The sequence below is a fragment of the Necator americanus genome, chromosome II (genome assembly GCF_031761385.1).
Source record: "Necator americanus strain Aroian chromosome II, whole genome shotgun sequence".
In the NCBI taxonomy this organism is placed as follows: Eukaryota; Metazoa; Nematoda; class Chromadorea; order Rhabditida; family Ancylostomatidae; genus Necator; species Necator americanus.
This window is the reverse complement of record NC_087372.1, coordinates 28,544,297-28,561,478: the sequence shown is the minus strand read 5'-3', so window position 1 is coordinate 28,561,478 and position 17,182 is coordinate 28,544,297. Positions and strand designations below refer to the sequence as shown.

General features: G+C 39.2%; 1 protein-coding gene across 2 annotated transcripts; it reads left to right on the top strand.

Moving 5' to 3' along the window:
* Positions 1-147: 147 nt before the first annotated feature.
* RB195_019778 (uncharacterized protein) lies at positions 148-13,306 on the top strand (the record flags this gene model as incomplete). 2 transcript variants are annotated; one of them, XM_064187787.1, is made up of 4 exons in its annotated part: positions 148-310; positions 387-444; positions 3,391-3,431; positions 13,155-13,306. In XM_064187787.1, 4 exons carry the CDS (start codon positions 148-150, stop codon positions 13,304-13,306), a joined length of 414 nt encoding a protein of 137 aa, XP_064043668.1. The 2 variants fall into 2 exon arrangements, with proteins under 2 accessions (XP_064043668.1, XP_064043669.1); XM_064187788.1 differs by lacking the exon at positions 13,155-13,306 and adding an exon at positions 3,576-3,760.
* Positions 13,307-17,182: the final 3,876 nt, after the last annotated feature.

The window sequence follows — 17,182 nt, the reverse complement described above, 5'->3', positions numbered from 1 at the left end:
GCAAAGATTTTTCGCTCCACAAGACGGTTGTGTTTTGACTTCATGATTTTACTGGATTTTGTTTTTACAGACCGTTAGAATGGAATATCAAGAGAACAGAACAGGATATTTTCGACACCATTTCTTTTTGCATTTAATCGACAAGATATGGTTGAGGTTGGTGCTGTGCAAGTGAGCAAGCAGGAGTCGTACTTAGAAGCACCGAACTCTGTTGGTCCACGCATTCCAAAAGGAGGAATTTTGGCCTCAAAGACCTACCACAAAGACTGGTCTCCAATTGTATTCTCCCATCGCTCGAAAGTTCCCCGAGGTCCACATACTGGTTTACACTGTTTTGTTTTTGAGTTTTTCCACATGTTTCTACGCCGTTTTTTGTTCTTTTCTAGGTTTCTCACGCCTTCTTCGATTATCTCCACACGCACCGCAAACCCACAAGTGGCTTCAGTGGGTTTAACACTTCGTATAATTGCAAAAAAAAATTGTCAAAAGTGCACAGTTCTCTCCATTTCATAATTTAAAGACATTTTAAAGATCTGAAAAATCAGGGACAGAAAAGAAGTCAAAACGCCACTGCCGTGTGGAGGGAGAAATTGTGCACCAAAAGGAACACATTATTTTGCCAATACTTTTATATGTGATTATATAAAAATCTATAAGGACTACAAAAAACTTTTGACCAGATAAGAAATTAATGTTACGGAGCCAGCCCTCTATAGAATAACACATGTAAGACTTCTAGCGTCCCTTTTTAAATCAGACTTCTCGTCAAGAAAACAAGCATGCAACCATAAAAAAACAGTCACCAACATCTCAAATCTTGAAAAATGAGATCTTCCAATTAGTATCAGCACTAAAGTGAAACCCTGCAAAAAGAAATACCACACCGTGTACGCAGAAATGACCCACGACGAAATTGTTAGGCGTAGAGTGAAATGCGGCTACAAATATTGCAGAAGCTACATTTAAAGCGACGACTGCATCCGGAGAAAAATCGCCACCCGCCCTTCGGGTGCAGGAGTGTGGAGGCCGCGTGGGAGTGTAGTTTGATGATGGTGGTCTCATCTAAATCGAGTAAAGTGTCGTTGGGGGGGGAGGGGGGGCTAAGCATCATTAGAGGATCTGTGACATGTAAACTTAAGTTACTAGGAGAAAAAAAGTAAGAGCTTCGGGAAATAAGGGTATCACTGATTGCCCCCCCAACCACATTTTCCTCTCTAATTCCCTCTATTTAAAGGACTCACCCCACGAATCTGGAGTGGTGCGGATTTCAGATGGGTTATGCCTATCTTAGATTGAGGAGGGTGATTCCGTCCATTTCTGCCTAATTACCCTAAAAAACGGTCCAGAAGTTGGGTTCGAGAGCTTGCGGGGCGATGTTTCCCATAACGAGTTCGATTGGGGCGCGCCAGCCTTGCGCACGCGCCGCATCTTCCGGACCATTTTTTACCGCAATTAGGAAGAAATGGACGGAATTACCCTCCTCCCAATAATCTACGACTTGGTATAGGCAGAGCCCACCTGAAATCAGCACCACCCCAGATTCGTGGGGTGATGCCTTTAAATAGGTTTAGATGGCACCGTTTATAGGCATTGGTGTAACAACTCAGAATAACAGATCCGGATGTGGATGGGCTCTTGTCTGAGTTGGTAACCACTGTGACATGGTTACCATTCCCACCGCTTTGCCAAGCATTACCTCACAGTTTTTAACCTTGAGGAACCAGGGATGATTTCTAGAGGAGAGGGCTCCCCTTGGAATTGAATTAAATCTGATGTTTTTCTTTTCGTCGAATATTAGTGTTGGGCATCGGAAGCGTTGGAGATATAGGGCGCAGTAAGTCATTGTCAGGCGCTGGATGTGGCGCCCACCCAACCTGGTAAGAGTGATGCCACACCCGATTGGCGGCAGCTCAGAGGAGGGTGTGCTTATGTCAAAGTGCTAATTGTCGTGGCAGAAGCGTAGCGGAAATCCGATGAACACATCTGGTGCTGCCTGCGCGCCGCAACAAATCCACAATGTCTCCGGTGAGTTCTGTTCTTCGGGAGATCGACGCTTGTGCGGTCGCTTAACTCCGTTCTCGATATGAGCCCACACACAATATACTTGTTCTTGGATGGGAAATTACGGTGAGAATGAAAGCGGCAAACAATCGAAGTTTTCCTAACTGCTATCCAATACTTTGATTGTTTTCTGGCTCAGACTTGATGCTGCGACACTTCGTTGCCACCTGTGGATGAACATTTCCTGTGTTGAGACAGTTGGATATGCATATGTCATCCATCTGGCATTTCCTATATTTCATCCACCAATAGATTTTCCTTGCTTACAAATATATCCGTGTCCATTCAGCCGAGGGAGTCAAAACGACTTGAACCTTGGTGCGGATGCATCATCGCTGAAGTTCTAGTGAAGTGGTCCCACCCCGATTCCAACAGCTCACCTCACCGCACCGCTTCAAGCGTCCCTTCTACACGGCTGCAGCGAGCTTTAGGTGATTTTGACACTACTATAGTCACCGCATCATAAATCAAAACCTTTTGAATGTGCATGGTTATACGACTGGATCACAATGAAGTTGCAAATGCAAAAGTGCAAGCTGCTTACGGTCACTACTACATTACGTAGCGAGGAGGATAGTATACATCTACGTAATTGGCATCGAAATTTTGTTTATAACAATCGGTTTCGTTTTGTTAATTGCTACGATATGTACTCGCAGTTCTTACGCCCAGGATTCCAATCGACCATGCTTTTCTTGTCAGGAAACTGCTCACATAACTTTATTGCTTTTTTTTATTATTTCGCCTTATTCTTGACAGTCTACTTTTAGTACTGCTTCGTTGAATAAGCAGATGGAACAGAAGAGTAAGAGTTTTTGGCTAGTTTCTCCTCCTTTTACAATGAACTATCACTCAAGGAAAGATGTTAGAGACGTAGAAATATGACCACTTTTCTATGCATAGACATGGCTGAGATGGCTTCGAACATTCTTCGTCGCAGATATCTCCAGTTTTCAATTGGTGCCGTCGATGTCGTGCAGTCCTCCGAGTCACTCTCTCCTATCGACTGGCGCCGGATTAATTTCAATTTTGTACAAGAGATTAACATTATGATGAAGTCGTGCCTGTCCTCATGCACTAAGATGCCAATAGTTTCAATCGCCCTTTGTGTGCCCTTATTCCCCGTCGTTTATTAATATCTCCACTTATTCTCCCAAGTGTGTCCTCTTTTGATAGCTTTTAATACAATATTAGTCCCTCACGCGTTTTATTAGAGAAGTGCATAAAAGCTCACCCCTGTCGATGTTGCTGTATTACTTTTGTTTTTTTTAACTGTTTCTCGAAATACTCCATTATTGAAAATAACATGAAACTAACTATAGTTTTAAGGTATGAAGAACTGAAATATTGGAGAGAACTAAAGAAAAAAGGTAAGCGCTCAAAAAAGTACAGATTTGAAAGAGAATCAAGCAGGTAAGCCAGACCTAAGACAAAGAGTGTTCTTCTTTTCTTCCGAACCTACCCGGATCCCTCGTAAAAAGCCTGTGTTATGCATCTACTGTTTTGTGTTCCAGGCGAAATAACCATAAAGCATAAGCTAATCAATCCGCTTGAGGTGCGCCAACACGCTCACTTCAACCCCGAAACGTTCAAGGTTTACGAACTCGGGTCTGGCCTATGTAATGACTTGCAGGAGATAGCCGGTGTACTAAGTCAGTGCTTTAACATCCCAGACAACACCAAACCATCGAACCATTGACCGTGCGACCACGCAGCAGAATTCCTTACCATCTGCACCCAACAACCCCTATCATTATTATTACTCGTGGTTAATTTAGAGCTATCACAATTACGAACCGTAATGACTACGAAACTCTTATCAGTAACTTGTCACTAAGCGTTACCGAAAACGACAATTTAGACGAAGAATCAAGCAGTTGAAAGCGAACAATTCTACACTTAACAAGCCGTTTTTCTAGCACTAGTCTAGGTGGTCTAAAAGAAAATTATTGGAAATCTTGGAAAGTTTGCTTGGAGGGGTTGTGTAGTTGTAAAAACCGTAGGCTTTCAGATAATTTGTACATACCACAAAATAGAACCATAGTAAAAAGTTGAGAACTTAAATATGATTTGTGTTGCAGTGGACTCCGAATATAATCCAATAGTGCGCTGTGACTACAGACAAATGTTGTTGTACCATACTCCATGCCATACTTGCATGGCACCGTTATTCTCAAAAATTGAAAAGACCCAATAGCTGGAAAACCTTATCCTTTAACGCAAAACAAGTCCTTTATTACCTCGAATGTATAATAAATAGCGAAAATTACTTTATTTCTCCGTCCTTTCACTTTTTAGCACCTTCCTCTATTCCGACAATAACACCATTATCGTTTCTACACAATTTTCTTAAAACTAGCCACACTGGTAGAGACTCTTAATCTTTCTCAAAGTTTGGTTCACATGACCATGGCCAAATCACCACAATTTTGAAATCCTTGGGGATATATGCCTGGTACTAAAGCATTTAAGATTGAACCAACTTCACCGGGAATCATTCACTTCTTTAATGGTTCAAAAAATAGTTGAGAAACAAATACTTCATAAAGTAGGGTCAAAACAGCATGAAGGACTGTCCAGTTGCGTAAACGGCTGCGTTCGAGGCGGTGCGCTGGGGCGTAGCGTGCAGCACTCTTCTTTGCAACGGTTCCACCTCGCTTCCGACAGCTTTCTCCACTGCGCCGCTTTGAGCGCAGCCGCTTACGCAACTGCACCGTGCTTCGTGTCGTTTTGACCCTGCTATATCCAGTTTTATCAGCATTAGCATCGATAGTTGTTTTGTGTGTTGAAAAAAGCGATGTTTTCTAGGCAAAAGTACAATTTATGAATGAGTGAAGAGGAAGTTTTTGAGTCATGCAACGTTTTTTTTTCCTGAGAAAAAGGAAAAGTACTTTCACATCATTCTCATGCATACGCGTGTGCTTCGGGGACTGCTCGCATGTCTTATAAGAGGTCTGCTGCTGTTCTTTTTCCATGTGTTTCGACGTAATTCCAGTAACTTTGTCAGGAACTAGGCGTAAATCCATCAAGTCTAAGCTGGTAATATCATTGTCTATAATTGATAAATGAAAAATAATCGAAAAACATAGTTTTTACAGGAACTGTAACATGTTTTATTTTATACGTGAATTAATAACACGTTTCTTAGAATAAAGCACAAAACATTAACTAAGGTTTATTTAAACTAAATTCCCTAGTAGCGTTATTTCAAGTTCTCTTTATTATCTGTTGAGTTAGATGAAATCCACATGGCAAATTATTTGGTTTTATTTAGAAGGAAATTTCGAAATTATTATTTCGACATTAAAGGCATCACCCCACGAATCTGAGGTAGAGCAGATTTCAAGTGGAGTATTCGTTTACAGGATGGGAGACTACGGAGAGGGGGGTGATTCCGTCCATTTCTTCCTAATTGCCGTAAAAACGGCCCGGAAGATACGGCTTCATTCGTTTTGGCGCACCATTTTGTACAAGAGGTTCGATTGGAGCGCGCCAGTCTTGTGCGGCGCCGCATCTTCCGGGCCGTTTTTTACGGCAATTAGCAAGAAATGGACGGAATCACCTCCTTCTCCGTAGTCTCCCATCCCGTATACGAATACTCCATCTGAAATCTGCACCACCTCAGATTCGTGGGGTGATGCCTTTAACCACAGCAAGAGTGAAAATTTTTGCAGAATTTAGCTGCTCTTTTTTCAACGAGAAGTCGTCATTAGCGATTGTCTAATAATCGGCATCTTCTTCTGCAGGAAAGATAAATAATAATGTCTGTTTCATTGAGCTATCCTTTTGAGACGATGCAAATAATTCTTTCGACACACGTCATAATTCTCCATGTTCAGGATGGTCTCAATCTGACCACGAAGGAATGCAAGGTTCGGTGGCCGTATCGACGGTATCGATCGTGTAGGCTTAATGGTTATCAGTTGCCATCCTTTCCTTTCCACGTAGGTATCCCCAGGTCTAGGGAATTCGACAGCACTGATTGTGATCCGTCCATTCCCGAAGGTGGTGCTAAAATTGCATACTCATACATAGATTTACGTTAGTTGGTTTGAAAGTTTAGCTTTGGTTTGTGAAGGAGGACCAAATTCAGCGGCGATCTCCTTTGGTTTAAATTCTTCGAAATTATACATATGCGTGCTTGCTTTGACTGCATTGCTATGCATGAACTTCGTAAAAGCAACGGAGAATGACGGAACGGCACCGTCGACCACTGTCACCCTCTCGTAACTCGTCAAAAAGTGGAAAATTCGAAACAATTCATTCATCACCGTATCTCTTGAGCACTTCTTCTGCTATGACCTCAGGCTATCCTTAGGTAGCAGTGATTGTCTTTAAGGCGAATACTTAGCGGCTTTCTGTTCTTTTCTCTTCTTTGAGTTCTGGATGCTTGGCAAGGAGAGTAATGTTCGATATGATCAGAGACATCAAAGACCCCGAACACTTTTTGGGCTTCCGATAGAAACGAGGTTGCCGAATCGTCAGGCGAAAACAAAAACGTGGTTGACATAACATAACTACAGTTCCTGATGCTGAGGTTTCAAAAAGGGAGGACATGGAGATTGTTGGACAACCTGGGCAACTTCTTGTATAAACCTTAGTCTCCTTCGTGCACCAGTCAGCTGGCAAATTCACCATAGGTCTGACTCACTGTGTGGTATAAAGACAAAACTAAGAACCCGTGTCGATCCTATTCGCTGCGCTCCGCAACTGCACCGTGTTTCATGTCGTTGTGTCCCTACCATATGAAGTATTTATTTTTCAACCATTTTCTGAACCATTAAAGAAATGAATGATTCTCGGGGAAATTTGGCTTAGTCTTAAATGTGTCAGCACCACGGATATGTCCTTCAGAATTTCAAAATTCTGGTGATCAGACACGGAAACAATTTTGAGAACACTTAGGAGTTTTTACCAGTCTAGCTTGTTTTATTATAATCTTAGTTGTAGTCTTTCAATTGAAAATTTGTCAGGTATTTCTACACTTTTACAAAACAGTTCAAACCTTCAAATGTTTTGGAACCTCGGCATACTTCTGTCTATGTTTTCTATAGATAACATTTTTACGAAGATTTTTCTCATCCCTTAAGGTTAGTTTTAGTTATATAAAAATTTTTTGAATCATAAACAGGTCAGGGTGAAAATCGTTCTCTACTAAAGAAAAACAAAAAGAAAATAAAGGAAACCCCAAAATTCATAAAAGTAAAAAAGACTGCTAAATTTTTGTTTTGTGCAAAAACTTGTAGGTTTTCCTCCACCACTTAAAGCAGCTTACTGTAAAATTTGTCTGAAATGGTCCTGCTGTGCTTGAGTGCAGTTTTGCAAGTTCCGTCGTTGATGTCGTTACCCACCAAGGAGAAGATGACGTCATAATTGCTCTCGCTTTCTTGGAGGTTGTCATTAAACAACTATAACTTCACCGAAAAACAGAAAAGCCGTTCTTGTTCCATTTTCTACGCCTCAAAGCAGTGACTGCTCAAGCCAATTCAGATGCATCCATATGCTCAAGATCCAGAGAGAAAGTGTGCGAGCGAGAACCGAGTAGTTCTTCGGCCTCACGTTACAGTATCCTGAAAGTGCCGCAACCTTGAAAACGTTGGAGTCCCTAAAGAATCAAGAGTTTAGTGGATGCAAAATCTTGAACGGAATGAGATTCTTCTAGCTAGAACTTCATTGCTGTGCGCTCCGTAAAAAATTTATTTCCATTACCAGAAGAAGCTCTTTTTTTCCAGAGATGTCTTTCCACTGAAATGTTTTTTGCCAGGTTGCAGCTAAACATTTTCTGAATCCAAGGAGAGAGTCATTTGCATTTCTGGACTAGGTGTTCTTTCACCTTTGGGTTTATGCAGCTGCTCATTTTGGTGGGTTGAAGTGAGGTAGATGATGGTGGTATGGTTGCCGAGGTAACGTCGAACTCAGCGTAGCGATCGGTGAGGGACTTGGAGGTAGCAGAGAGACGAAACACTACTCATTGTTAATAGATGTGTTAACGAGGGACAACTGCTACCAGTAATTCACGCTTCGTTTGTACATTCGGCTACACGAAATTATTCGACTATTCATTCGAATATTCGCGCTTTTTTCTAATACAATTTTTTTCTGTATCTACTAGGTTTAAATCTATTTTTATTGGAATTAAATATATCTAAATTTTGGTGATAGAGGGAGGACTTTTGTGAAACCTATGCAGAAATAATGAAGATGGAAATAGCCGATGGCTCAACATTATTGTTAAACTTTCCATTGTTTACATTGATCTACTAGGATTGCTCTAATCTGCACAGTATGACAATCTTTAAGGACTTTCTCATCTTTTTTTCTTTTTCTTGGAGACAGCGAGCTATTTTTCCTGTGGAGATCCGTAAAAAGTTCAGTGGACTAGTGATCAAACATAGAAATTAGTTTGTGGATTTCTAGAGTTCTTTGATTAATTTGTGACAATATTTAATTTACTAGTCATTTGTCATAGTATTTATTACAATAAACATTACATGTCCATCGACTCTGTTTATGACTACAGGGGCTACCAATGAAAACACGACGAAGCGAGCCATGTTCCGTGAAACTTTTGACACAAATTTTTCCTGAAACACCGCTCGCTTCGCTGTGTCTTAGTTTTCTTTTATTTCACGCACATTATCTTCCTGCTCATGTATTGTATAAATGCTAAATGTAGCATTTCTTCTCCGTTGCATTACACTCTCCCTTTCTCACACATTTCCATTACTTTGCTGCTTTCAAAACAAACATGTTTATCCCATCAAATTCGAGCGAATATACAAATTTTCTTTGAGAATGTAGTTGCGTTTCCCACAGGTTTCGATACGCGCAGGTGGGTTTCTTCATAGTCACACGTTTTTCCTTCACATTTTTTGAAATTTTCTCCATACCCTCGTTTTTTTTTCTCTCTTTTTCTTCTTTTGGCTTGATTAATTCTGATTCAACAAAAGATCACAATTTCATAGTGTTGCATTGTAATTTCATAGTATCTCATAGTATTTCGAGTGCTTTATTTTTCATCAACGATACTCGATTGAATTGTGGTTGCAACTGAGTGTATCCATCTCAAGTGAAGGTTCATCTAACATTCAGAAGGACAGAATTTACTATAGGTAATATACCATGTCTTAAAGCTTGAGTTGTCAAACGAGAGTGAAGCCACTAATTGTCTGATTTATTTTTTCAAATTTTTCCAGAAAGAATATTTCTCAATATTTGACGATCTGCATATCTCCGTACAAGAATCGCTCAATTTTTGTTTTGCCAAACCTTTCTAGTTATGTATCCGACTGATCTGTCTTCTTCTTGCTCCTAACCAAGAAAAGTAAATAGATAGCGTTGATGAAGTTAAGACAAGCAGCAAGGAGCGTTCTGCAGAAAAAAAAACATAGGTACCAAAATTTTCACACTGAATGAGAATTTGGATTTATTGTTTTGAGAAAGCTTTGAGAAAGAACTTTTGAGAAAGTGAAATTCTGAAAAAAAAAGTGGTTGTGAGGCAAAGGCTAAAATTTGGGCAAAAATTGTATGGAAGATTTGACGAATTAGTGAGTTTTTCTGAATTACTTCCTTGTTGTTTTTTTGCTGAGAATGTTTTGTTTTCACAGAATTTTTTTTCAATCTCAAACCGGATATTTCTCAGTATGCTGCGCAGAAACCTCACGATGGTGAAGCCTCAACATGCAGGTTCATTCAGAAAACAACACGAATGTTTAAAAATCTACAGATCTTTGGTTTGGATTTCTTGTTCTAGAAGCAAACAGTAAATATCGAAATTGGGAATTCGGAAGAGCGGCACTGAATGTAAGGCGTAAGATAATTGTAGTATGTAAAGGAGATTATATCTTGAATTCAAAAATTTTCAGTTTGCGTCACTTATAAAAAATAGAGGAACTGTAGAATAACAGGTTGCTCGTGGAATTACGTAACATCTTCCAGTGTGAGGGGAACTAACAAATCTGTCGTTCTAATAACTCAAAAATAGGTAGTTAATTTCCTCTTGTTCCTCATTATAGCAGGATTACGAATCCAAGAAAATCCTGCAGTATCTTTCGCTTTGCATGTTGGTGTGCTCCTTTTCTCTTTCAGTATGATCGAGAAAAAGTACACAAAAAAAGTACAGTTAAAAGAGACCAATGCGATAAAATAAGGATGGATCGCTAATAATTTGATGAATTTCGCTAATAAGTTTGAATGAACCTGCATTTGGAAGCTAATAAGGATCTTCTACCAACAGGTCTTATTAGAAATAAACATTATCATGTATATGTTTCTACAAATACACCCAGATCTACACTAGAAACCGAACAAAGCAATGAAAAACTACAAAAAAAAAGAGGAAGTACCAAACCTCATAAACACCTCAAAACACCTGTGTTCTGTCACTTTATATGATGATTGATAAGTTTTTGCAGGTGTCCAGGATTCCCTCTCAAGGTTTATCACGGGCCAAATTTTTCTCTGCGTCCACATCCATGCATGCGATCGCGCTTGACTGGGCGCGTGTCGAAAGCACGCGTCATTATTGCTTGCTTATGATTGCTTTTGTTGACAAAAACATAAGAAAGAACCACAGAGACTAACCAACTAGCTAGCTGAGAAGTTTCTAAAGGATTTTGAAAGCAGTGGCGGTTCCTGAACTTCACTTCAAAGCACTGCCTTAAAAACAGACCAAAAAGTCGTAAATTGGCTGTTTTCTAACATTTGTCCAGTCATTTTACGGAGGTAATGCAGAAGATTGAGGAGATCTCGGCTGAGCACAATTTTTAATTATTTAAACTACGAGTGAATGGTGCCTTGTGGTACCAGCCTCACGTCAATGGGCGTTACGTGATGGAGGAGGTCGTTTCTGGTCGTTACCTTAGATGCTATTTGTTATGTAGATATAGTGTTAGAACATATATTTCTACTCCTGTCAGGGAACATGGGGCGGTCCTCTCGGCGATCTTTGGGTTTTCCTGCAAGCATACACAGACCCACTTGTTTAGTACATACGTTTAGGCAAAGGGTGCCTCAATAGATTCATCTGCAGTCACTTCAACTCTTTTTGCACCTCTCTCTCTCTGGCAAATCTTGTATTCGCTAAGTTTCTTTTTTTTATCTCTTTTCGCTAAAGCCACTTTTTTACTTCACGTTCCGCCATTTTCGACATTATTCAGTTCTTATTGTATCCCTTTTTCCAGACATGACCCAACCAAGCCCATTTCCGAACGATTTCCAAACTACATTATCATTATCAGTTTTTCTCCAGAAAGATTTCCGATGCAGAACGAGAGAATTTTTCGCACGATGTTTCTTTTTTTTGAAATTCCGACGAATTTCTCCCAATATAACTGATTTCCTTCCTAGAGAAGAAACTTTTGCTCGGTCTCATATTTCAATTTCACAGCGATTTCCGTAGCTTTGCACAGTACCGCTACAGATCAGAAGGAGCACATCACTAGAGGAAATCCTTGAGTCTGCAACTAAAAGGATGCGGTAAATAAAGAATTTCCGTTAGTTGCGAATGAATTTCCAGGGTATACAGTAGAATCGATAATTCTTCGACAGAAGACGAAAAAGACGCGAATCCTCGTCTTTTTCGTCTTTTTTTCATAACTCAGCCCAATTTGATCTTTATTATAAGATCTACACATCAATAGATTCGTGAGCGCGAGCTCTACCGATTGTATGTAACTGGAACTTTCAAAACTTACCAGGGAAACAATTTCTGAAAAAATTACCTGCGGGTACACATTAACAGGGCTGACTCCGAGATAATTGCGCCACAAGGATATATGATTTTTTACGTGAACATATTTTTCGAAAAGTGAAATGATAGTTACATATTCGTAAGCTACATAATATTGCGAACAATTTGATATCTCTCACAGCTATAACTCCATGACTCTGAAGATTTTGTAAATTTGACTAAAGTGACATGTTTGAACTCCAGGAACGACCGACATTACCAGCTTAAAAATTGTTTTCTTGCAAAATATGCAAGAAAACTATTTGTTGTAGGAGCACCTTATCTCTTGGATTTCCAGCTCAACAGGATTTTCTGTTTTTTGCAGCTAAAATTACAACTTCGGTACTACTTCGGTACGTTACTATATAAATATAGTATTCAAACTGAGAAACGCTAACGCAATGAAAGGTTCTCCCAAAATCACCATTCCATGCTCATCCCATGAAAGCATTAGGCGATCTTTCGCCTATTCTAAGTATCCAGACATTGTTATTCGCATGCACGTAACATCAGGCAGAGATGAACAGAAATTGAAGCAGGTGGAACGTTCGGCACACAACAAGGCGGTCAAATCAATCAGACATTCTCGGAGTGTTGTCTAGTTGTGAATAGGTAGATTAGTGGATTGGGAGCATTGCGTTGTCTTTGTGGAAATTCAGTGCTGCTCACGTTTCAATGTCTTATTCTTGAATATTTGCATGGAAGTCCTAAAAATAATTTTTTTTTTTTTGGGGAAAAAAAAAAAAATTGTAGGAAAAAGGGAAAAAAAATTTTTTTTAAAAAAAAAAAAAAAAAAAAAAAAAAAAAATATTTTTTAAAAAAACCAAAAAAAAAAAAAAAAAAAAAAAAAAAAAAAAAAAAAAAAAAAAAAAAACTAAAAAAAAAAAAAAACAAAAAAAAAAAAAAAAACCCAAAAAAAAAAAAAAAAAAAATTTAAAAAAAAAAAAAAAAAAAAAAATAAAAAAAAAAAAAAAAAAAAAAAAAAAAAAAAAAAAAAAAAAAAAAAAAAAAAAAAAAAAAAAAAAACAATTTTGTGCTTCCTTTCCCCCCCCCCCCCCCCCCAAAAAAAAAAAAAAAAAAAAAAAAAAAAAAAAAAAAAAAAAATTTTTTTTTAAAAAAAAAAAAAAAAAAAAAAAAAAAAAAAAAAAAAAGGCCATGTATTTTTGAGTCGCAGGGCGAGATGAGCTCGTCACTCTCAAAAACGCTTCTCTCAGGTGATTCTGCTGTATAGCCATATTCCGACTCTCAGAAATCGCTCAACATTATCAGCTGGATAAAAACTCAATCTTAGCATGCATACAAATTTTCAGAAATCTTTAGATCATATGACTGAAAAAATCCCTTGTACAGAGATAGTTTCCAGTGCTGGGAGCGAAAACACAGAACACTTCCTACATGCATACAAATCCAGGAATCAGACGCTTCAAGACCACCCAGAGCGCTCAATTTGAGCGAAAAACCAACTCTTTGAATCCACGGAATTTTTCACTAACAACATCGGAAATTTCCATCTAGAACTGCTTTTCAGGTAGTTCAGAATCTTCACATGCTGACTTTATAACCGGTGAAATGTTTGCTCCGCCTTCTCCTCAACCAGTGAGCTGAAAAATAATCCGAATTTCCGATCTTTTTTCCTGTTATGTTGGTTTCCACCTTCGATCACATCCAAACTATGTTCAACTTCACTTTGATCCAGTATTTGTTTGATACTCCTCAGCTCAGCAACAACAAATCACGAAATAAGAATGCTACATAAGAAGAAAATTTTAAACATTTCTCGACTGAAGATGAAGCTCTTTGTGCATCTCCTTTTTCATCTTTTTCTGAAACTGGTTTTGTAGATGTGGAAACGATTTAATGTTGCAATAAAAGGGATAATTTACTCGGGTGCCAATATTTTTAGACTTACGATCACTCATAGAACGAATGTTTTCACGACCTTTTTTGTAACTGTTCCTCCCATATCGAAACCTACATGACATCTGTAAATATGAAGTAATGGCTTAAATTTTACCTTTCTCGAAGCTTGAAAATAGACTTAAAGGCATCACCTCACGAACCTGCTGGTGCGGTTTTAAGGTGAAGAGTTCCTATACGGCGTCGTAGATTATGGAGAAAAGGGTGATTCCGCCCATTTCTTTTTAATTGCCATAAAAAGGAGGGAAGATATGGCGCGTGCACAAAGCTGACGCGCTCCAATCGAACTCTTTCCAAAAAATAGCGCGCTGCAACGCCCGAAACTGTATCCTCGGGGCCGTTTGTTACGGCAAATAGGAAGAAATGGACTGGATCACACCTCTTTCCATAATTTACGATCCCGTATACGAACACTCCACCTGAAATCTGTACCACCTCAGATTCGTGGCGTGATGCCTTTAAGCGTGGGATTTGCGCCTGGAAATGCACGAGCTACGAATACAATCAAATGAATGTGTTAGGTGTAAGACGTTGAGGTATTATTACATTCACATCAACGTTTCTAGGAACTACTTTGATAGATTTCTGATGTGTGGATGAACATGAAATGTGCTATGTACGCTTTAAAGGCAGCATACCACGAATCTGAGGTGATGCGAATTTCAGCTGGAGTATTTGTACACGGGATAGTAGATTATGGAGAGGGAGCATACACAAGGTTGGCGCCCTCCAAAACCCGTTGTACAAAATAGCGTGCCGAAACGTTCGAAGTCGTATCTTCCGGGTCGTTTTTTTAGGCAGTTAGTAAGGAATAGACGGAACCACCCTTCTCTCCATAATCTATAACTCCGTGTAGGCATAACCCACCTGAAATCCGCACCAGCCCAGATTCGTAGGGTGATGCCTTTAACTCGGTCGTGCTTCATGAATCACCGATGTTCAATCAGTAGCCTTGATTCCTCATTTTAAACTACCCATAGTAGAACATCCCTACCACACATTACAGATTTCCTGCCTTTTATTTATTTCCTATGCGTATGCGATGTTCAAGAAAGAAGCGAAGCGTCCACTGCATCGGCATTCAACGTGTCTAACTGGGACAAGATGACGCGTTGATGGAAGCACTGCTGGTCCGCTGAGCATTTGTACAGAGGATAGGCCGTAGAAAACGGCCCAGAAGGTGCGGCGCCGCACAGGGCTGGCGCGCTCCAATCGAACTCCTTGTGGAAAATAGTGCGCCGGAACGCTCGAAGCCGTATCTTCCGGGCCGTTTCCTACGGCAATTAGGAAGAAATGGACGGATCCACCCTTCTCTCAATAATCTGCGATCCCGTTTACAGATACTCCCGTACCACTCCATATTCGTGGACTGATGCCTTTAATACTCTTATATAAATTCATCTTGACGCCTGGAAAATGTTAGAAATGGAAGAAAATAGGAGCCTAACTTTGTATTTTTCTGCGATTGTAACTGATTCTATGGATAATCCAACATTTATAGAGCATCCTCTCGGAGAAATTTTTAAGTGCTAATTTTTTTGATAAGAATTTGACAATTCTCTTTCAAATGAAGTACACGGTGCTTTGAGAAAGCACCGTGTACTTCATTTGAAAGAGAATTGTCAAATTACTGGCAAAAAGTTGGATATTGGCAAAAAAGTCGAATCAAAGGTAGTTTCGTGATGGTGATTGATGATACGTTAAATGCCCTCGATTTCTAAGGATTCTCTTACACTAGTCAACACTAATCCCATAATTGATTGGGAATACTCCGGATTTGTAAACATATTAAGACCCTAATGGTGTACAGAAGTCGAAATAATCGGTTCAGATTCTGTTGCTCCCCGGCCTCTTTCTGCAGGAAATGAAATTCGCACACCTAATTGTTTTTCGTTGCGACAAACTTATAAGCATTCAGTGAACATTTTTGTAGTAGCAATTCAGAATATTTTTTATCCATTTTCATACAGTGCTCGCGCTGCACAACATTCTCGATAGATCCAGGCTCTGCTCAACTCCTTCGATGGGACATTGGCTGTTCCCATCGCGGCAGGACCAGGGTAGTACACCATCGAGTATATGACCCGTCACAGAACACAACACTGTATACTACGCAGTCACTTATATTGTTATGAGTTTGTAAAGAGTTCTTGTTTGTTCTTTTAGGTCCTTGGGTCTCATTCATTCATTCATTCATTCATTCATTCATTCATTCATTATCAGTTCCTTCGCTCATTCCCATATTCGCTCATTCATTCGTTGATACGTTCGTAAACTCATCCGTTCATTCACTCCCTCATTATTATCTTCAGAAATTTTTCAAGCACTTTTAGTCTCTTCAACCTTAAAAGTATTGGCTATTTAGCATCACAAGAGCATTCGTACCTCTTGTTATGACCATACTCCTCTTTCGCTGGATTTATCCCCACGTGACGAAATACCTTCCGAAATGCAAAAGAAGCTTTGTAAATTACTAAGTTAGTCGCTATATCATCTACTGTCATTGATTACGATAGCCAGTATGGCGAAAACGTCGATCTACAGTAAACTTCTCTTTTATGTTGTTTATTTTGATTTTATAAGGGTTCCAAGCGATAGATAGCGATAGCAGCTACTTTACGAGCTGTATGCTTAGTGACATTTTCAAAATTTATAGAATGTTCTCTCTGTTCTCTAAGGTGCTTTTTCTTCGATATTCTTTCATATCCATTTCAGAAATTCTGTGAATATTCTAGAATTAGAAGGCAGAGAATCTTGTGTGTGTGAAAAGAACATAAATATTTAAGGCCATGCCAGAGTCTGTAGAAGTTGCTCCAACCTGAAACTATCTTTCACTGGCTTGTGTCGTCGATTAGGTAACATTAATGCGAGTACCAATATCTTTGTCAGAGACTTTTCATTTCGATAATTTCATTCCGAAACAACATGACGGTACGAATCTGTTTCCTTACTAATATTACAATCGAATTTTCCCGACACCAGAAATTGAACTACAAAAGACTTGATGTTGTCCGTGACACAAAACTCAGCTCCTCCAAGCGAATATCGACATGTTGAAGTGGGTTCATTCATTTTTTTTATATAGTTAAGGCTATAAGTGCAACTAATAGGTCTCTATTACCAGACACTTACAGAAATTACATTGGCTCATTAACAACGTATTGGCGTTGCTCAGAATTTGTAAAATACTCAGTTTGCTCTTGTTTTTTCGCGTATTTTTTATATTCATATCTGGCAATGTCCTTCAATCCGACCAAAAAGTAGGATTCTTATGTTCCGAGAAGGTCCGGAAGAATTTTACGAAAGAGGAATCAAACTATCAATGAGAAAAGTGGATGTCTTTTCTGTGTTAGTGTTTTCAGAACCAGAACGCTGAATGGATGTCATAAGTTAATGTCGGTGAATATTTAGCATGTATGATGCGGTTGAGGAGCTGCTGAACTTTTTTTTATTCACATAACAACTCGCAGTAAT